The sequence below is a fragment of the Notechis scutatus genome, chromosome 4 (genome assembly GCF_049901735.1).
Source record: "Notechis scutatus isolate UNSWTSFEM ecotype Mainland chromosome 4, rNotScu1.2, whole genome shotgun sequence".
Taxonomy (NCBI): domain Eukaryota; kingdom Metazoa; phylum Chordata; class Lepidosauria; order Squamata; family Elapidae; genus Notechis; species Notechis scutatus.
The window spans coordinates 81268094-81289282 of NC_142012.1; the positions used below are offsets into that span (position 1 = coordinate 81268094).

Sequence of the window (21189 nt, forward strand, 5' to 3'; positions counted from 1 at the left end):
GTGTGAACAAAGGGACTTGGGAGTTTCTCAGTGGTATTCAGCAGGTTCTGACCAGTTCTGAACAATAGTAGAAATTTTGAGCAGTTCGGGGAACCGGCCAATCCCACCTCTGACTGGCCCCACCCCCCTCTATTCTCTGCCTCCCATTGAATCCCAGTTGATCGGCTAGGTCTTCTTTGGTTGCCCTGCACAGGAGAAGAGAGCTGGAAAGCAGGTTAGTGGGGTGGGGAGGGAATGGGGATTTTGCAGTAGCCTTCCCCTGGAGTGAGGTGGGAATGGAGATTTTATAGTATCCTTCCCCTGCCACGCCCACCAAGCCCGCTCACCAAGTCATGCCTACAGAACTGGTAGTAAAAAAATTTGAATCCCACCACTGGAGCTTCTGGTACCTAAAATGCTAACAGCTAGTAGAAAAGATCTGGTGTTGGAATGGTAGTTCATAAACTCCCAATTGCAGCAGTAAAATGTGGTTGGTGGGACTGATTGTATAACACACCTATATATTTATGGAATCAGCTGGCAGAGTCTCCATCAAAGTGGAGAGAAGGGAACAGAGGCAACTGGACATTTTCAAGAGGCAACTGGACATTGTTTTTCCTTGGAGATGTTTAGCTTCTCATCCAAGAGGCTTCTTCACTTCTAACTTAGAACAGTTTCAACTCAGAACTGAAGAAGCTTCTTGGATGAGAAGCGAAATCTCTTCAAGGAAAAAACAAAGTCCAGTTGCCTCTTGAAAAAGCAGCTTTGTGACTACTTTTGAGAGGTTTGTTGGTAAGCCAGCTATTCTGTCCCACTTCTTCACTCTTCTTTTTTCCTTCCTCTTCCAATCTGGGGTCTTGTCTCTGTTTTACTTTCAGGGTGACACTTCAGGGGACTACCAGAAAATCCTGCTCAAGCTGTGCGGCGGGAATGACTAAGTAGAGCATCTGGAATTTTAGAGGGTGACTTTCAAAATAACAGCTGGCTTTATATTATCTTTTCCCATAAAGCTGTCAAAACTCCCATTGCTGGATTGATATTCCTAATATATTCCATCCTCTAAAGGTATATAATAAATACAGGAATATATATATATATATATATATATATATATATATATATATATATATATATATATATATATATATATATATATTATATATATATATATATATATATATATAAAAGTCTGCTGTAGTTAGATAGAGATATTTTTGTTGCATTCTTAGAGAAACTCTGCAAATGTTGCTGTACCCTTTAGAGTACAGAAGGATCCTATACGATTTTGTGTGCAATATTTTGTCTGGGCTGTATGGACTTTTTTCAATTGTTTGAAACGCATGGAATGTCATTGGTGTCTTTTTTAATACGAATCAAAAGTGCCTGCTCTAAAATGTGCTGGGTTTGATTTCCAAAGATTATTTTATTTCATTACTGTTTGTGGGGGGAAACACGCATCGGACTGGTGTCCTGGGGGAAAAAAAATTATAGTCATGGGAATGTGGGATTTTTCTAATTCAATTATCTCCTCTTTCCCTTAGAAGGGAAGGGAATTTGGCCAGGGACAAGCTTGATGTATAATCAAAGCATCATTGGGAGAACGTCAATGAAGACTCAAATCATCCAAGCCAAACGTATCTAAAAGGTAGAATCCTGGCAACGGCATCAAACTGTTAATCTAGGACATTTCCTTGCTTATCCAAGCAACTTGAACAGTCAAAATTGTTCAGAGTTTTGCAGAGTAAATTCAGCGCCAGAAAAGTAAACACAGATGGCTGAGGCTTCATTTAACTTCTTTATAAACACATAAATTTTACAATACCAGTTGTAGATTTCTCCAACATAGAGCAAATTCAAACAGAAGCAGACATATCACAGGCTCAGAGCAGAGCAGCAACTCAGTAGCTCAGAAACAGACCTCGGTTTTACTTTAGTTCAGCAGGGAAGCAAACAAGTTAGTTTCTCTTTCAATAGACAAACTCAGAGCTTAATTTAGCTTCAGAGCTGCAGAGCTTAATATAGAGCCATGCCTAGGCTGCGTCTAGTTTCAGTTTCCAAACAGTCCTCATTGGCTGACTTAGTTGCTATGCCTATTCATTGGCTGACCTTGTTACCATGCTCTATTCCAGTTCATGAATATACTCTGACAAAAATAAAACAATTAATTAGTCAGAGAGCCTAATTATTTTTTTATTATTTTTGACTGATGAAGTTGCTTGGATGAGCAACAAAATGTCTCAGATTAACAAAGTTTGATGCCATTCCAGGATTCAACCTTTTAGATGACTCATTTGGAGAACTCATTGGCATGTGCCCATGAATGCTTTTATTCCTGATACTAATTTCAATGTTGGATGACATCATTTTTACTGGGACAATGAAAGGGGGAGAAGAATTAAATCTCTTCCTTGTATGCTATGAAAATCTTCCATCCCACTGATCAGTTTAAATCAGTTTTCTGGAACACGGACTGGCCATCCCAGTTCATACAACTTCTTTTTCAGGGATATTGATTTGCAAATAATTTGTAATAAGAACCGAGCTGAGTATCCACATTTAAAGTGAGCTGGAGCATTATCTATCCTGCTTTTCACAGAAATAGATCCCCCCCCAAAAAATAGATCCCCTGGTTTTTAGAGCTCAGCCCTCCTCAAATTACCCATTTCTCTCTTTCTTTATGGATTAACCTGTTTCTTAAATTGTGCTGCATTCATTGCCTGCTTTCTATGGGTTGTACACGCCAAACTTTTCTCCATTAGTGATTTGAGTTATTCCTTTTAAACCAAATGTATTTAATCATTTTTAAAAATACACACAGAGAGAGAGACATTGTTTAAATAAAATTATCTATCTTTTCAGTTTCTTGCAACACTTATTTGGGCCATGTGTTCGAGATATAGATTCTCATGTACTGCTTTGATACTGAATTGGATTGCTTCATTTGTTATTGTGGCTAAAATGTTTATGACCACGCTTGGAATTTTGCATCCAGTTTTGGACACCACACCACACAAAAGAAATGTTGAGACTCTATAAAGAGTGCAGAGAAGAGCAACAAAGATGTTCAGGGGCTGGAGACTAAAACATATGAAGAACGGTTGCAGGAGTTGGGTATGTCTAGTCTAGTGAAAAGAAGGACTAGGGGTGACACAGGGTTCCAACATCTAAGGGGCTGCCACAAAGAAGAGGGGGTCAACCTATGCTCCAAAGCACCCAAAGGAAGGACAAGAAGCAATGGGAGGAAACTTATGGAGAGATCCAACCTAGAACTAAGGAGAAATTGCCTGACAGTGAGAATTGACCAGTGGAACAGGTTGCCTTCAGAAGTTGTGGGTGCTCCATCGCTGGAAAGGTTTTAGGAAGAGATTATCTCAAATGGTCTAAGGTCTCCTGCTTGAGCAGAGGGTTGGAATAGGTGGCCTCACGGCCCCTTCCAACTTCGTTATTCTGTTCTGTTTGAGTTGTTTTGGTATATATCATGAGAAGAGTTTTCCGCTTCCCCAATAAACACTGCAGCAGAATTCAGTTTGCCCAAGAGAAATGACCCAGAGATGGATCATTCTTTTGTGGCCAGTGACGGCCTTCTCCTTTCTCGTTGCACATTCACTTTTAAAAAGTGAAAGTCTGTTGGAAGAAACTATTGGAATGCCAGTTGATGTCTCTGCATCCTCCTGCTGTCTTCATTCCATCAAATCCAGCTGTTATGAAACGCTTACACCCAAAGGCTGCCAATTTTAGTTTTTGGCCAAATATTCCATAAATGGAATCCCGAACTTGAGAAAACGCTGCATTAAGGTTACTCTGTAGCTTCTGCTCCAAATTATCTTGGGCTTTGGGTTCCTGCTGGGTTTGAAAACAGCTTGATCCAATGAAATGTTCCATCTTGTCCAGCGTTTGGCTTCGGTTTCCTACAGAGGCCATCTGGATGCGTCAGAGAAGAACAGCATGAACAGCAAGAACAACATGCATTGACAGTGTGCTAAGTTCATGTCCTGCACTGATTTTTTTCCAGCAATGCCATTGACATCTTGCTGGGATTTGTTTATTTATTTTGTTTTATTTTATTTGTTAGTCAAACATGTACAAGGTAACAAGTATAGGTACTACATAAACAAGAACAAAGGAAGTAAATACAGATAAATGGGGACAGTAAGGCAGGGATGGTATGCACTCTGGTGCACTTATGCATGCCCCCTTTAAGGATCTCTTAGGAATGGGGTGAAGAGGTCCACGGTAGACGGTTTGAGGTTGAAGGTGTGAGGGGTTGAGGCTGTAACCACAGAGTCCAGTAGGGCATTCCAGGCATTGTCCACTCTGTCGCTTGAAGTCATATTTTCTGCCATCGAGTTCGAAGCGGTTCACCCTGAGTTTGTATCAGTTATTTGCCCATGTGTTGTTGTGGTTGAATGAAGAAGTTTGTTGACGGGCAAGATGTAGCAGACAAGTTGCTTCAGGCACATAAATTAGACCATGCTAACAAATAGTTCTGCATTGCTCATTTTTAAACTGTTCTCATCCAGCATGGGAGATGAAAATAGAGGCAAACAGGTCTTTATTTTTACCTAACAATGATCCTGTCTCATCACTGGACAAATCAACATTTTGGAAAAGAGGCGTACCAGAGACGTCAGCAACAGGGAAGTGCTTAAGGGGAACTTTATTAGCTCTTTAAGTCAGATCATGTAGCTAATACAGGCTGGGAAAGATAGAAGCGCAGTGTGGAAAGAGCAGGCTTACCAATTGGCCAGTCCCAAACGGCTGTTTGTCCAAATGCCCACTAGGGAAGTTGTTTTACAAGTTGAGTAAATTTGTTTATTTATTTATTAAATTTATATGCTGGGCATCTCATTGTCTCGAACGACTGTGGGAGGCTAAGTTTCAAGTAATAGAATAACAGAGTTGGAAGGGACCTTGGAGGTCTTCTAGTCCAACCCCTTGCTCAAGCAGGAGACCCTATAACATTTCAGACAAATGGTTATCCAATCTCTTCTTAAAAACCTCCAATGTTGCAGTCTTGTCTCTTCTTTTTTTTCTTTTTGACCAACTGGGGCCAAGAACATTTTTAGTTTCTGTGGTAGAAGGTTTGGCTTTCTAGAAAAATCCCTTGAAACAACTTTTAACAAGGTCAATCTCAACATTTTCATGTTAGCCTCTGACCTGAATCCAAGTCTTTCTTCTGGAGCTCCTTGGTATCGTTTTTCCCTCTTGCATTTTGAATGGAAGGCCAAATTATTTTACCAGAATAAAATCTGAGTCTTTGGGAATTTTTTAAATTTTATTTTCAACTTCCCAAGCTAGTTTTATTGGTCTCCTGTTCAAGGACTAAGCAAGCCCTAATCTGTTTCGTCTACTAAAAAAACATTAGCCGGTGCTACTATACCTAGGGACAGATTTTGTACTGACATGACAAATGTTTACTCAACACTTTATAAGACCACTTTGGTTTCAAGGTTGATGCAAAAGGCAACTTGAAGGCTGGCTCTGGTGATGGAAAGTTCAGAATCTGGATTTTCAGGCTGTTGTCTGGAAGCTCAACTAGGATCTAGGAAGAGAAAGAGAAGCTGGGTAAATCACTTTTTCAAGCATAGCAAAAGCCATCGACCAAAGACAGCTATGAATAACATTCAGTCCGGTCTTTCCGATAACCAAAAGAAAAAAAGAAAGCCTTCTGCAAATTGTTCATCCTTCTTCAACCACTTTGTAGACTATTCCAAAGTTCAACTTCCTATATGAAGCAGATTTTCAGAGGCCTTTAGCCTTTCTGCTTGCTAAAAAAATCTTTATGTGGTCAAGTCAACTCTTGATGGACACGTGGTCACATTTTAAGGATAATGTAGAAGTGGTTTGAAACTGTGTTCCTCCAGGATGTTCTCTTACCTTTTTCATTCTGTCTTATAATGTTAGGACATCCTTCTCATCTTCTGTCCAAGTATAGACAGCAATAGCAATAGCAATTAGACTTATATACCATTTTACCCCCAACAATCTGGGTCCTCATTTTACCAACCTCGGAAGGATGGAAGGATGGGTCCACCTTTAGGAGGAAGGAAGAAAGGAAGGAAGGAAGGAAGGAAGGAAGGAAGGAAGGAAGGAAGGAAGGAAGGAAGGAAGGAAGGAAGGAAGGAAGGAAGGAAGATAGCAATAGCACTTAGGCTTATATACCATTCACAACCCTCTCTAAGCGGTTTACAGAGTCAGAACCTTGACCCCAACAATCTGGGTCCTCATTTTACCGACCTCAGAAGGATGGAAGGATGGGTCAACATTGACTCAGAATTGAGGGAATCGAACTCCTGGCAGTGGGCAGACTTAGCCTGCAATACTGCATTCTAATCGCTGCACCATCACAGCTCTTTGATGTTTTAAGATATTACCCAGCTTAAGCTAAGGGTCCAAAGTCAGCTATCTATTCATCAAAGGACATTTGATTCATGGAGTGAAGGAACTATTCTTATGTTCCCATCTCTGTATCTAATGGTGCCAGGATATTCCTAGCTGCATTTAGCTTAAGGTTGATGTATTTAAATGTTCATCCCTCTTTCATTTTACATGATTCTGTTCCACATTCTGCGGCCTCCTTGACTTCCTTTTCATCCCTAGGGAAGACACCGAGGGCCACGTAGGATGGACTTAACATTCCACTCTTGCAAGGTTATATTTAAAAGGTGAGCCAAATTAAAGAAGGTAAACCCAGGTTTATGGAAGATACTCAGTCATCCAGGTCATGGTTGTCCTGAAGGTGTTTTTCCAAAAGGCAACTGGACTTTGTTTTTTTTCCCTTGAAGATGTTTTGCTTCTCATCCAAGAAGCGTCTTCTGTACTGAAGTGGAAAAGCTTCAACTTGTAGGAGGTTCAGTGAACTGAAGAAGCTTCTTGGATGAGAAGTGAAACCTTTTCAAGGAAAAAACAAAGTTGCTTTTTGGAAAGCGCCTCTGGGTAAACCCAGTGGTGGGATGCTGCTGGTGTAACAACTGGTTCGGTGATCATGCGCTTCGCGTGAACAGCTTTCCAAAAAAACCTTACCTGCTATGTTACTACTGGGGAGTAACACAGCTGAGGAGTGGCAATCTGTTCGGTCATGCAACTCAGCTGAGAGGATATGGGTAAGTACAGCGCAGGGGTGGACAGGCCCACATAATTGTCAGAGAGAACCGGTTCTTTGCCAGCTGATCATCGGAGCTAGGGGTTGATCCGAACTTGTCCGAATTGGGAGAATCCCACCCCTGGGTAAAACCATGTTAGTTTGCCAGTGCAGCAGCACTACAAAAACCCATATTTCAAGTCCATCCTACGTGACCCTCAACACAGCGGTGGAACCCTCCCAGAGGGCTTTTTCAGTAACAAGGCTCCTAAAAAGGGAATAATCGTGCCTTCAAAACAGTTGGAGAACTTCTGAGAACGCATACACTCCATTTCTCTACTGGTTGACTGGGTGGTGACATTCAACAAGCTCGGCTCCACTTCTTACCTCCAAAGAGATCTATCAGAGGGGTCCCAGGAGCAAGCGGCTTCGTCCAGGCAGTTTCACTGACATCGTTGAGTAGTGACTTGACTTCGGAGTCCAAGTGCTCAACTGTTTTTTCCAGTTGCTGATGGAAGGAGAGAAGGAATTGGGGGAACTTATTGGCCTTGTTAATGCAAGCTTAAGACCTCGTAACTCATCCACCCAACATGCTAAGGTTAGTGGTAACCCTGATTTGGTTTCTTCGTGGCTTAAAGTGTTATGGAAACCCAACCTTTTTGGTGAGCCTCTAATTTAGTTTCTTGTGCAGCCTATGTAGGTTAATTCATGAATCAGGTTCAGAAAGTTGTATAAATAGAGCCCCAAAATAATCTGTTAATTGCAAATAATAGGAAAATGAGAAAGGATTCAGAACAATTTTGACTCAGGTTGCTTCTGTCAACAGATGGTTGATGTTGGAAGCAAGTTTTGCTCAAGACCACACAATCTCCAAGCTGTAGTCTGTAGCAAATGCCTCTTTTTCTATTCAAACAATTTATCAAGGGGAATAGTCAGAGGTGCCAGAATAAGTATTGCTCTTGTGCAAGACTCTACTTGAGGTTTAAACAAGAAAGTCCTTAATCCAGGACTGTATCCATTGCGACACTGGTTAACATGTGCCTCAGAATCAACACACTCTGACTTAATTCTGAATGGAAAAGGAACATTCTTAACCATTTGCTCATTAGTGGATTTCCACTGAAGTGTAAATCACATTTGACCTTGCTCAACTTCTTTCACAATGGCTCAGGATGAGCTAGGAATCACCACCTGAGCTGAACTGAACAAATGCAGTTTTTTTCTAATACTTTGGATCACCAATCATATAACTCATTTTTGTCTATTTCATCAGCAGGTCCCCAGTCTTTAACGTAAAAGTGATGTTCCTAAATTTGCTACTCAAATCCTTCTTTCCTCCGTCTCTGTCCATCTGTTTTTTCCTTTCTCCCTTCCTTCCTCTTTCCCTCCTCCCTCCTCCCCTCTTCATCTGTCTTTTCCTTCCTTCCTTCTTTCCTTTATCGCTCCCTCCTTCCCTCTTCATCTGTCTTTTCCTTGCTTGCTTGCTTCCTTCCTTCCTTCCTTTCCTTTATTGCTCCCTCCTTCCCTCTTCATCTGTCTTTTCCTTCCTTCCATCCTTCCTTCCTTCCTTCCCTTTATCGGTCCCTCCTTCCCTCTTCATCTGTCTTTTCCTTCCTTCCTTCTTTCCTTCCTTCCTTCTTTCCTTCCTTCCTCCCTCATTCCTTCCACTTTCCTTCCTTCCTTCCTTCCTTCCTTCCTTCCTTCCTTCCTTCCTTCCTTCCTTCCTTCCTTCCTTCCTTCCTTCCTTCCTTCCTTCCTTCCTTCCTTCCTTTCCTTCCTCCTTCCTTCCTTCCTTCCTTCCTTTTCCTTTCCTTTCCTTTCCTTTATTGCTCCCTCTTTCCCTCTTCATCTGTCTTTTTCTTCCTTCCATCCTTCCTTCCTTCCTTCCCTTTATCGCTCCCTCCTTCCCTCTTCATCTGTCTTTTCCTTCCTTCCTTCCTTCCTTTCCTTTATCTCTCCCTCCTTCCCTCTTCATGTCTTTTCCTTGTTTGCTTCCTTCCTTCCTTCCTTTCCTTTATTGCTCCCTCCTTCCCTCTTCATCTGTCTTTTCCTTCCTTCCTTCCATCCTTCCTTCCTTCCCTTTATTGCTCCCTCCTTCCCTCTTCATCTGTCTTTTCCTTCCTTCCTTTTCCTTCCTTCCTTCTTCCTTCCTTCCTTCCTTCCTTCCTTCCTTCCTTCCTTCCTTCCTTCCTTCCTTCCTTCCTTCCTTCCCTAAAACCTCAACAGATCACTTCCCTTTCTCTGAAAGTTGACATCCACACCATTTAAGCTGCTGAGGTTGGGAAATGCTGCTCTAGATCTTCTGGGTTTTTGTTTGCATTTCCTGCAACCTAATTCCAGAACTGTGCGCTTCAGTTTGCCCCATTGGAATAAGGACCATCCTTTGCAGGGAAGTGGTGATTAAGAAGCACCCTGCGTTTTGATCCATTGCATCTTCTTACCTCTTGGATAGCATCCAAGCGCTTGTGGGTGGTGCTGGGGTTATCACACCAGTCATCTTGCTCTGAGGCAGCAGGCTCAGCAGCAACTAGAAAAGGAGAAAAGCAAAATGATCTCACAGCTTTAAATCCTTTTTTACATTGTGGTGACCAGAACTGGATGCTGTATTCCAAGCGTGGCTTAAGTTAATGAACCCTAGCTTGGAAAAATCCCAGATTCCATCAGTCCTTTTTTGAAGTTGGAAATACTACTACCCTTGTTTTCTTCTGAATGGTTCCTTTCTCTCTCTCTCTCTCTCTCTCTCTCTTGTACAAAGTTTTGCTCTTGCCTCTGAAATGCAGAATAAGTTCCCCACTAAGGAAGAATAATGAACTGTGATTAAAGAGCAAGAAAAGCTCTCCTTTGTAATTCCTTGGACGTCCATCAAGGACTAAATCTGGTTTGTCGTTGAGTCCCCACCCACTTAAGAATGAGGAGAACAAACCAAAACTATGTCCATCTTGCTGCTTTCAACATCAGGGAATTGGGTTCAAAGAAGGTTTGAAAACTATTCTCCACACTCCAAGGAATGAAATGGAAGAGACTTTCAACAAAGCCTTTTCTGAAAATAAAAAAGCCACTTTAAGGAGGATTTCCCCCCCCCATCATGTTGTTATAAAATGAAAGCAAGTTTGATGATTGTAAAAAGCATAGACTGCCAAGCTTATAACTTGGCACCGGGTTTATAACTTCTCATATTTAGCCCTCAGGGTGACTGCAGTCCATGGATATGTCTATGTTTCTTTTTTCCTTGGCAACAACATCAGTTTGACTTGCCACGACTTTCTTCTGTGTTGTTCCTCCAGCTTCCCAGACTAGTGATTTGAGATTGCCTGGTTAGACCTGGCTAAGCTTTTTTAGAATCGACCAAACTGGTTAGGTGTGGTCATCTCCTCTGGTAGAAATCCAACATCAAGTTGGGTTGCAGAAGCTAGTTATCCAACTGTGAAACAAGGCATTAAAGGTTAAGAGATGCTCTATGTCAGACATCGATGTGTTCCAAGATAGGTCAGCCTAGGCTGAAAGAGGAAGACAAATTCTTTGGCAATAGAAATAGATAGAAGAAAAGGTAAATTGCATTTTTCTCCCCCTTGGTTCCGGAATTAACCTTCAAACTACGTAATAATTAACCTGAGTTATGGCCAACAAGAGAAAACTTTCCTGCTAGGGGAATGCAAAAGAAGAGAGAATTCAGTGCAAGCGAAATAATTTTTTCCACATGAGATCCCAACATCTGCTTGGAATTTCATGGGCCACTGAGAACACACCGAGCCAATTTCAGTCCTTACTCGGCACACCCTCCTGCTTCACCGTGATTTCTCTTTATTGAAATACCTCTCAGTTCTGCTGAAAAAACTTCTGCAAATTCAAAATCTGGCCACTTCACCCATCCAACACAGGAGGTAAGGGAGATATATTTCAAGGGGGTAAGCAGTCTTCCAATATTTCAGGGGTTGCCACAAAAAAAGGGGTGTCAATCTATTATCCAAACAGAAGGCAGGACAAGAAACAATGGATGGAAATAAATCAGATTGAGAAGAAATTTCCTTTAGAAGTTGTGAGTGCTCCATCACTGGAGGCTTTTAACAAGAGACTGGATAGCCAGCTGTCTGAAATGGTATAGGATCTCCTATTCAAGCACCTTCAAGATCACTTCCAACTCTGTTTCTATTACTCCTGCCTGCACTTGTGCAATGAAATATTAAACTCATAAATGCAATGAAATCAAGAAACTTTCCACTGTGAAACCTACCGTACCAATGATTGTAATATCATTGCTTGATCCAAAGATGCTTTTTCAAGAGGCCAGTGGGTTTCTTGTTATTTTTTTGAAGATGTTTCACTTCTCATCGAAAATGTTGGATGAGAAGCAAAATGTCTTCAAAGAATAATAAAGTCCAGTTGCCTCTTGGAAAAGCACCTTTGGGACAACCGTGACCTGGAGAACCTCCATAGACATCATTGGCTTGATTTACCATGTTTATGTAGCCAAGAAGATCCAAGTTTTATGAGATCCAAGAAGCCACAATGACATTGCATGTGTGAGGATTTCATCAATTAAATGATAATCAAGGCATCCTGACAAGCCCACTATGGATGCCCATGATGAATGCTTCAGTCCTGCCTCTCTTCCTCTCACAAAATAAAAACCAGGATTGCTTCTCCAAAACTAATAATTAGAAGAAAGGACCCAGCAGCCATTCCTGACTTCATAAGCAATTGCAAATAATGCTGAGGATGGCCCTTCACAAGGAAGACCAGACAAGGAAGCTATAATTATGAACACTGATGTTATTTTTTGTCTGTGGAGATTCTCAGTCCTCCAGATAATAGTTGTCTCAAAGGTGCTTTTTCAAAAGGCAACTGGGTTGTTGTTTTTCTTGAGGAAGAAGAAATAGTTTCGCTTCTCACCCAAGAAGCTTCATCAAAACTGATGAAGTTTCTTGGATGAGAAGCAAAATTTCTTCTTCTTCTTCTTCTTCTTCTTCTTCTTCTTCTTCTTCTTCTTCTTCTTCTTCTTCTTCTTCTTCTTCTTCTTCTTCTTCTTCTTCTTCTTCTTCTTCTTCTTCTTCTTCTTCTTCTTCTTCTTCTTCTTCTTCTCCTTCTCCTTCTCCTTCTCCTTCTCCTTCTCCTTCTCCTTCTCCTCTCCTTCTCCTCCTCCTCCTCCTCCTCCTCCTCCTCCTCCTCCTCCTCCTCCTCCTCCTCCTCCTCCTCCTCCTCCTCCTCCTCAAGGGAAAAAATCAAGTTGCCTTTTCAAAAAGCACCTTTGAGATAATGCTATTTTTTGTTTTACATTTATAGTAATAGAATCTTTCAGGTCTGAACTTCGTTCCGCCTCCCTCTTTATCTTCTGAGAACCAGGGAAGGATCCTTTGAGTTAGGTCAAGGAGAAAGCAAGCTAGTTTTTCAATGCAATAGGATGAAGTGCAGGCTTTATTCCAGAGCAAATAAAACCATGTTTTTGATGGATAACAGCCAAGAATGAGAAATGGATGTTTGTCACACACAAAAACTATGACTGCAGATGAGACAATTGGACTGCTGAGATCACTGTCTCCTCCAGAGGATATTTCTTGAGAAGACAGCCTAGTTGCTTCCAGGCAAGGTAATTGCTTTCTTGAAATGTTCAGTAAGATTTAGATGCTGGAATTCCCTACCAAGGAACTGTGGCATTTCCTAGCAATCTCACAGGAATTTCTTGAGTGACAAAATGAGTGATGATGCAGAGCAGGGTTTCTGAAATGATGAGCAGATTCCAGCTCCCAGAATTCCCCAGCTAGAAACCCCCTTGCTTCTGACCCAACAATTTTTCTAAAAAAAAAACCGTTTTAAAACAAATACATAGAAAGCAAGGAGAGAAGCAACCTAGAACTAAGGAGAAATTTCTTGACAGGGAGGACAATTAGTCATGGGACAGAAGTTGTGGGTGATCCACCACTGGAGGCTTTCAAGAAGAGATAAGGTAGCCACTTGTCTGCTTGAAAAGGGGGTTGGACAAGAAGACCTCCAAGGTCCCTTTCAGTGCTATTCTTCTGTTCTGTTCCATTATGGCATAGGACAAGGAGATGCCAGCCACTATTAATGTATTATTTTACAGAAAAGTTTGGGCTTTGGGGGAAAGACCATCCTGGCAAATGAGGTAATTGTTTTTGGCTAAAGGATAGTTTTGTTTATCCAGCTCACCTATGCAAATGGGGTTAGGTACAATTTATTCTCTTCTCAATTTAGAATGGGTTTTGTTTTAGTTTGGTTTTGGTTGGGTTGGGTTGGTTGTTCTGTTCTGTTTTGTTGGGAAAAGAAGACATGGGACCATGAGGACACAGAGATGAACATCTGGACTTGTCCACACAAGTCCAGATGTTGCCAAAAAGCACCCCAATTTGGAACGGGACGGAGTTCCTCTGTAAACAGATCAACCGTCTATTGTTACCGTAAGATGGTCTGATTCACTCCATTCTGGCCTGTCTACTGGCGAAGGCATCCTCTCTCCAATAGATGACATCAGTGGGGTTAAAAATGATCTTGGCTTAAACAAGTGTCTGTTGTGGTTATGCTTGCTTGGGTGCCCAGAAAGCAAATAAATCTGTTTTCAGACACTCACATAGTTTTAAGAGCATTGAATTCATGGGTCTTTTTGGGATTATAACACTTTGTCCTTAATATATCGTGGGTTTTAAAAAAAACACCTTTATATTTTACTCTAATTCTTCTAAAAGTTCTGTGAGAACTTGGGTCTCTTAATAAAATCTGCTTATAACTTTCCCTCAGAATCCATTTTTTAAAAGTTTGCAGCTCCCTAAACACTATATACAAATATTTTTAAACCAAGCAGGGTTGAACCTTGGTCAGGATTTGGAGGAGGGACCATCAGGAATCCCCAAAAGCATATTTTAGAAGGAGACAATGGCAAACCACTTCCACATCAAGCAAGAAAACCACATCAATGGATCTGTGAAGAATCAGACTTGACTTAAATTGAACATTGCACATGATTACCTACGTAACTCTCTGATAAAATGGTGTCATTGCTATTCAGAGATACTGGTAATGGTAGTGACCCTCCCTTTTTCTGTAGAGTTATTTAAAGTTATTAAATATTTAAACATACAAGTCTAGTAAGGCCACAGTTGTAGTGGAAACAGGTTCCTGGTGTTAACTCCTCCTTTAATTTATGTTGGCTTATTGAAAATATGTTCCCTGTCTCAGGACAGCAGAGTAAATATTCCATGCGGTTATTTTAAGATACATTCCTGATTGCTTCTCAGTCTAAGCCTAGAATAACAACACTGTAAAGAATTTGGTGGTTATACAGCACCAAGATCAGAAACCTTTGAAAAGGTTCTGAAAAGGAAAGTGGATTTCTGCTTCGGTTCTCAAACCTTACAATGCTATGTTCTCCTAAAATGATTAAATGAATTTGTGATAAATCAATAAATTTCAATGGAGGGAAGGAGGCAGGCAGGTAGGAAGGAAGGGAGGGAGGGAGGGAGGGGAGAGGAAGGAAGGAAATTAAATGAAATAAGGAGGGAGGGAGGGAGGAAGAAAAGGGAGGGAGGAAATTAAATGAAATAAGAAAAAGGGAGGTGGGGGGAGGCAGAAGGAAGGAGAGAGGAAGGAAATTAAATGAAATAAAGAGGAAGGAAGGAAGGAAGGAAGGAAGGAAGGAAGGAAGGAAGGACAGAAGAAAGAAGGAAATTAAATGAAATAAGGAAGGAGTGGGAGGGAGGCACGAAGGAGGGAAGGAACAGCTGGAGCTCCAAATCAAACTCAGATCTTGGTGGCTTCCTTGTTGTGTTTCTGCATAGGAGAATGGACAAAGTGTAGTCAAATCAAAATGGCAGCTGCAAAGGTGGGATCAAAGTTTTCCCTGAAAAATCACACTGATAAAAGATTTGCTTACTTTTTAGCAACCTTTCAGCTTTTTGCCTCTAAACTAGGATTGGGGCATGCATATATCAATTTTGATTACCTCTGGCCTTTGGAGTATAGCTTTGAGCTTTGTAAAGACAGGTGAACAATTTTTAGAACACCAAAAATGATTTGGCAGAGACAAACGTTTAATTCAAAACTTCGTTTGGTACCATGAAAGAGCCACAAAAGTTTTTCTAGGATTCTTGTGTTTTTGACAAGCCAACAAAGCATCTAGTTGACCTTGACTGGTTAAGAAAACCAAGCAGAGTTGAACCTTGGTCAGGATTTGGAGGAGGGACCATCAGGAATCCCCAAAAGCATATTTTAGAAGGAGACAACGGCAAACCACTTCCACATCAAGCAAGAAAACCACATCAATGGATCTGTGAAGAATCAAACTTGACTTAAATTGAACATTACGCATGATTGCCTACGTAACTCTCTGATAAAATGGTGTCATTGCTATTCAAAGATACTGGTGATGGTAGTGACCCTCCCTTTTTCTGTAGAACTTTCTATGCAAGACTAGAAATGTTCTCCTTGGGGAAGAAAACAGAAATGTTGGAATGTCATTTGTGCATTTGTATCTGTGTATATACAATGAGTCATTTCAGCGAGAACTTTTATGTTCTGGCTAAATACCCCACTGAAAGACATGGAAACATTTCTTTGAGCTCTGTGTGTATACATTGGATATAACAATATTTACTTCCAGGTAAATAATGACAGGCTTGAAACTTTTCTAAAATTTGGCTTTGGCTATAGGACAACTTGTCAAACTTATCTGACACAAACACGCCTCAAAACCATTCCTGCCCATTTGAGTATCCGATTTGCTCTTTTGCAAACCATTCCACATAGCTGCTGTGCTATTTATTTCAGGAGACATCATGAAAGCAAATTCTTATTTAATGTATTAGCCAAGGAAAAGATTGGATGTCGATTGATTAACTTCACTATTAATTGGGGGCCACCAAGACTTTCCTATCCATAAAGCTTCCTCGGAAAACTCTCAAGCTCATAGGTGTTTCCAGCAACAACAGTTGCATCTACAAAGGGGATAATCCTCTAACTTAGCTACTTTTTTTGTTGATATATCTCTTAAGATTTGGGAAAGTCTTCAAGTACTTGCCAATCTTCCCTAAATGTATTAGTTTTCCCCTGTAAAACATAGCCTCCCTTTAACTAAAGAGCAGGTTTCCCTTGTTGGGAAAGCCATCCACTTAAACGAATCTAAACAAACACCTTTATTTAACTGCAGACCCTCTCGATTATTTTGCCTTTGGAAATGAACGCTGAGAATCGCAAGCTTTAAAAACACTTACCTGGGTCTTGATGGCTTAATAGGAAGAGTAAAAGAAGAGACACAGTGCAAAGCATAATTTCGCAGCCTCTGTCCCTCTCTCTTGCTTTAGCAGATGACGAGAAATGAATAGCTTTTTTCCCCAGGATCAACTTTTGGCCAAATAGCTGGGATTGGTAAAAAAAAAAAAAAGAGCTCTGAGCTCAGCCAAATTTCTTACGTAGCTCTCTTGCTTTTCTCCCCTCCCTTTTCCTCCCCACCTTCAAACAACACAGGGTCTAGTTCTCCATCGAGCTCATTCTGAGCCACATCTGCCGCAGGAAAGAGTATGAATTTCTGAATTTTTGCTTGCTGGTGAATGGAAGGCACTGAAAACATTCTGCTGGTCACATCGAAGAGGGAATTGGTCTATAATGTGAGGCAATTTTTAGCATGCAGAGAAAGAAGCAGAGACCATTAACAGGAATTCAGCTCAACTTTGAATGGTCAATGCCTGGAATTCACTCCCTGACTCTGTTGTTACAAACTCAAACCCCCAAAAGTTTAACCTCAAACTGTCTACCGTGGACCTCACCCCATTCCTCAGAGGTCTGTAAGGGGGGCATGCATAAGCGCACCAGTTTGCCTACCATCCCTGTCCTACTGTTCCCATTTACTCGTACTCATTTACTATGTATATACTCATACCCGTTTATACTTATATGTTTATATGTTATGTTCACACTTATACTTGTTTTCTCATGCATGCTTGACAAATTAAAATAAATAAATAAAAATAAAATAAAAACCTACAGCAGGGATTTATTTCGTTTTTTTCTGTTGTATTCCATTCCACGCCTCCATTTTGTAGGGCAGGTAACAGAATGGCTAGATGAATCCATAAACTGCCGTGAAGCACAATGGAGCGACCCAGTGGTGGGATTCAAATATTTTTACTACCGGTTCTGTAGGCATGGCAAGGGAAGGGTACTGTAAAATCTCCAGTCAGAGGTGGGATTTGCTGGTTCTCCGAACTACTCAAAATTTCTGCTACCAGTTCTCCAGAACTGGTCAGAACCAGCTGAATGTGGCACTGGAGCGGTCTAAAAGTCTAAGTGCTATTGCTCTTTTATAGAGTTGCAAAAAAAGTGTCAAAAAACTAGATACAGGTAGTTCTCATCATACAGCCATTCACTTAGGGATGGTCTGAAGTTACAACTGCACCAGAGGTGGGTATTGAGCAGGTTCTGACCAGTTCTGGAGAACCAGCAGCGGAAATTTTGAGTAGTTCAGAGAACTGGCAAATCCCACCTCTGACTGATTCCACCCCCATCTCTTCTCTGCCTCCCATTGAGTCCCAGCTGATCAGCTGGGTCTTTTTTGTTGCCCTGCACAGGAGAACGGAGCTGGAAAGCAGGTTAGTGGGGTTCAGAGGAAGGGGATTTTACAGTATCCTTCTCCTGCCACGCCCACCAAGCCACGCCCACCAAGTCACACCCACCAAGCCACACCCCACAGAGCAGGTAGTAAAAATTTGAGTCCTACCACTGAACTGCACTGAATCTTGACATTCTGTTTACTAGGGGAGAAAACGTGATTATCATAAATTAAGCCATGCAACAATTCTTTCAAAAGGTTCTTTGAGGATGAGAGCTATTCATAGAACATAGAATAACAGAGTTGGAAGGGGACTTTGAAGATCTTCTAGTCCCACCACCCTCTGCTCAAGCAGGAGACCTTACCATCCTAGACAAGTGGCTGTCCAGTTTCTTCTTAAAAGCCTCCAGTGATTGGAGCACGAGTAACTTCAACTTCCCTTCTTCTCTCTGGAAAAGGTCTGGGACAAATTTGGAAAAGCATTTGCTCATTTCGCATGGAACGGTTTTAAGCTGAGAATCAGTGACAGCCCATAAATAAGATATTTGATCAAATTCCAGGGTTTCGGGCCAGGTGTCCCAATGGAATTCCTTACAAACAAGACGTACGGCATTCACAAATCCGCAGAGGGAATGCAGAGAGCGTGCATGCATGATGGTGAAAACCTGTAGAAACATGCCTGTTTGAAATTAAGAAAATCCCAGGACTGATTAAACCCGATCAATGATTGGTCTTATTGGAGTTTCTAGAAAGTTGTGATATTGGAATTATTGTGGAACATTGAGTAATATTCAAAATATTAAAATATTAGTAACTCAGGAGTTACTACATTGTATGAAGAAATGTTATTGATGTTTAAATAGATTTAGGGAGAAAGGGAGAAAGAATGGTATTATTTAAAGACAAAGATGTACAACAACCCCAACAAATGGGGGGAGGAATGAGTACAAATTGGGAAAACAGTATTATATACACTGATGTATAAAAGAATCTAGTATAATTACAATGTGCATATTAAGGTTAGAATTTGGAAGACTATGATTATGTATATTGAATGGTATTATTATTGTTATCATTGTATAAAAAGTATACTGACCCAGTCAATACACCGTCCACAAAATATGTATGGTTGTTAAAGGAAAATTACAAATAAAACAAAGAAAGAAAGAAAGAAAGAAAGAAAGAAAGAAAGAAAGAAAGAAAGGAAGGAAGGAAGGAAGGAAGGAAGGAAGGAAGGAAGGAAGGAAGGAAGGAAGGAAGGAAGGAAGGAAGGAAGGAAGGAAGGTCAAAATGTCCACATATTTATTTTTTTCTTGGCAATGATGTTTAGATTTTTTTTACTTCCTAAATCTGGCATTTCCTTTTGGTTCCTGATCCAAATGCTAACCCTGCTTAGTTCCCAAACTAAGCAACCCTGCTTAGTTCCCAAATCCCGAAAAAATCAGCTTTGTGCTGCCATCTGCTGAGACAAATAAACAAATACAATATACAAACAAATACAAATTGCAAGTCCACTTAAAAGCTGATATTATCCCAAGAAAGCTCTTTCTACCGACCAAAAGAAACTTTCTTTTAGGTCCTTAGCACTGATGATGTTACCTAGCATGGTAATGAGACGTCTGCAAGAAGATAACGAAGCTCAGAGAGCACCGAAGACCTCTCATTTCAACCCGAAGGTACAAATATTCTCCTTTATTTTAGCTCTTTGTATAATCCTGATTAACAAAGCTAATTGATCCTTAACTTTGTTCAGCAGTGAGTGTAAGCCATTGGTATGTGAGTTCCATGTACAACTGAGTTAAAGACACAACATGTGCTTTGTTTAATGACTATTTATAGTTGCAAGAGCATTGGAAAAGGTGTGCTACATCCAGTTCTCACACTTATGACTGGTGCAGTGTCTCCATAATCATTAATTAAAATTTGGTTGCTTGGCAACTGGGATATATTAATGACAGTCAACGGTTGCAGGAACCGGGCATGGCTAGTCTAGGGAAGAAAAGGACCAGGGGAGACAGAAGAGCAGTCTTCCAATATTTGAGGGGCTGCCACAGAAAGGAAGGGGGTCAAGCTATTTTCCAAGGCATCCGAAGGCCAGACAAGAAACAATGGATGAAAACTGATCAAGGAGAGATTCAGTCTGGAAATAAGGAGAAACTTTCTGATAGTGAGAACAATCAACCGATGGAACAGAAGTTGCCTTTGGAAGTTGTGGGAGCTTCATCCCTGGAAGCTTTCAAGAAGAGACTGAATTGCCATTTGTCAGAAATGGTGTAGTCTCCTGTTTGGGCAGGGGGTGGGGGGTTGGATTAGATGACCTCCAAGGTCCCTTCCAACTCTGTTAATCTGTATCTGTAACAGTTGAAGCATCCTGGGGTCATGTGATCGCCATTTGCAATCTTCCAGCAACCTTCCAACAACCACAGTCAATGGAAGAAACCAGATTCATTTCACAAGAAATAAAACCATGGTTCCTGATCAGGGCACAAATGCTTGTAAAATCAGGGGCGACTCAGTTAATGACTGCACTGCCTAACAACGAAAGCTCCAGTCCCAACTGTGGTCGTAATTCAAGGGCTTCCTGTAGAAATGAACGCAAAACACAGAAAATTAACTGTTTTGGAATTTGCTGAAAATGTTGCTGATGTCTTTTTGGATGGAATTAAGTGTTGGCTAGGAATGAATATTATTTTAATGCATGCTGGCCTCCCTTTTGATTCCAAAACATAGCGAGACCCTCATATTTTCACCATATTAGGAAAACAGCTCAGTATAAAAGTGACACCAGCATTTCCTACCCATCTGGGAACATGGGGAGTGTGTGAATTAACACAACCTTCCATTTTTGCACTACCCAAAAGAAGTTGGGTTGGACTGCAGATAAGAGAAGAGAAGAGAAGGAAAGGGAAGGGAATTAGAAGATAATAGAAGAAAGAAGAGAAGAGAGTTAGAAGAGAAGAGAGAAGAGAATTAGAAGAGAATATAGAAGAGAAGAGAATTAGAAGAGAACATAGAAGAGAAGGGAAGAGAAGAGAAGAGAAGAGAAGAGAAGGGAAGGGAAGGGAAGGAAGGGAAGAGAAGAGAAGAGAGAGGAGAGGAGAGGAGAGGAGAAGAGAAGAGAAGAGAAGAGAAGAGAAGAGAAGAGAAGAGAAAGAGAGAAGAGAAGAGAAGAGAAGGGAAGGAAGGAATTAGAAGAGAATAGAAGAAAGGAGAGAAGAGAGAAGAGAATTAGAAGAGAATATAGAAGAGAACAGAGAAGAGAAGAGAAGAGAAGAGAAGAGAGAAAGGACGGGGAGGGAGGGGAGGGAAGGGAAGGGGAGGGAATTAGAAGAGAAGAGAGAAAAGAAGAGAAGAGAGAAGAGAATTAGAAGAGAAGAGAGAAGAGAATTAGAAAAGAAGAGAGAAGAGAGGAGAGGAGAGGAGAGGAGAGAAGAGGGAAGGGAAGGGAAGGGAAGGGAAGGGAAGGGAAGAGAAGAGAAGAGAAGAGAAGAGAAGAGAAGAGAAGAGAAGAGAAGAGAACCAGTTTCTGGTTCAAATCTTCAACAGAACGTTCAGACGGCGATCAACATCATACGAGGAT

The 21189-nt window shown here is 41.0% G+C and overlaps 2 protein-coding genes across 2 annotated transcripts in view; one reads left to right on the forward strand and one right to left on the reverse strand.

Annotated features, from left to right (window-relative positions):
• ANXA11 (annexin A11) overlaps positions 1 to 2837 on the forward strand; it is a 40509-nt gene extending 37672 nt beyond the window's left edge. Inside the window, exon 15 of the mRNA XM_026678382.2 lies at positions 858 to 2837. Coding sequence (XP_026534167.1) covers positions 858 to 917 — 60 coding nt within the window. The 3' untranslated portion in view covers positions 918 to 2837. The remainder of the gene's footprint in view (positions 1 to 857) is intronic.
• PLAC9 (placenta associated 9) lies at positions 1465 to 16580 on the reverse strand. Its single transcript, XM_026678385.2, has 4 exons — positions 16276 to 16580; positions 9502 to 9587; positions 7448 to 7568; positions 1465 to 5521 (listed from the first exon to the last, which is right to left on the reverse strand). The coding sequence occupies exons 1-4, from the start codon at positions 16328 to 16330 to the stop codon at positions 5511 to 5513; spliced, it is 273 nt and encodes a 90-aa protein (XP_026534170.1). The 5' UTR covers positions 16331 to 16580; the 3' UTR covers positions 1465 to 5510.
• Between the last annotated feature and the right edge of the window lie 4609 nt (positions 16581 to 21189).

Coding starts and splice junctions, on each gene's coding strand:
- PLAC9 (XM_026678385.2), bottom strand. CDS start 16,330: ATGCTTTGCACTGTGTCTCTTCTTTTACTCTTCCTATTAAGCCATCAA. Junction 9,588..16,275: donor ATTAAGCCATCAAGACCCAG/GTAAGTGTTTTT, acceptor CTCCTTTTCTAG/TTGCTGCTGAGCCTGCTGCC. Junction 7,569..9,501: donor GCTTGGATGCTATCCAAGAG/GTAAGAAGATGC, acceptor TCCTTCCATCAG/CAACTGGAAAAAACAGTTGA.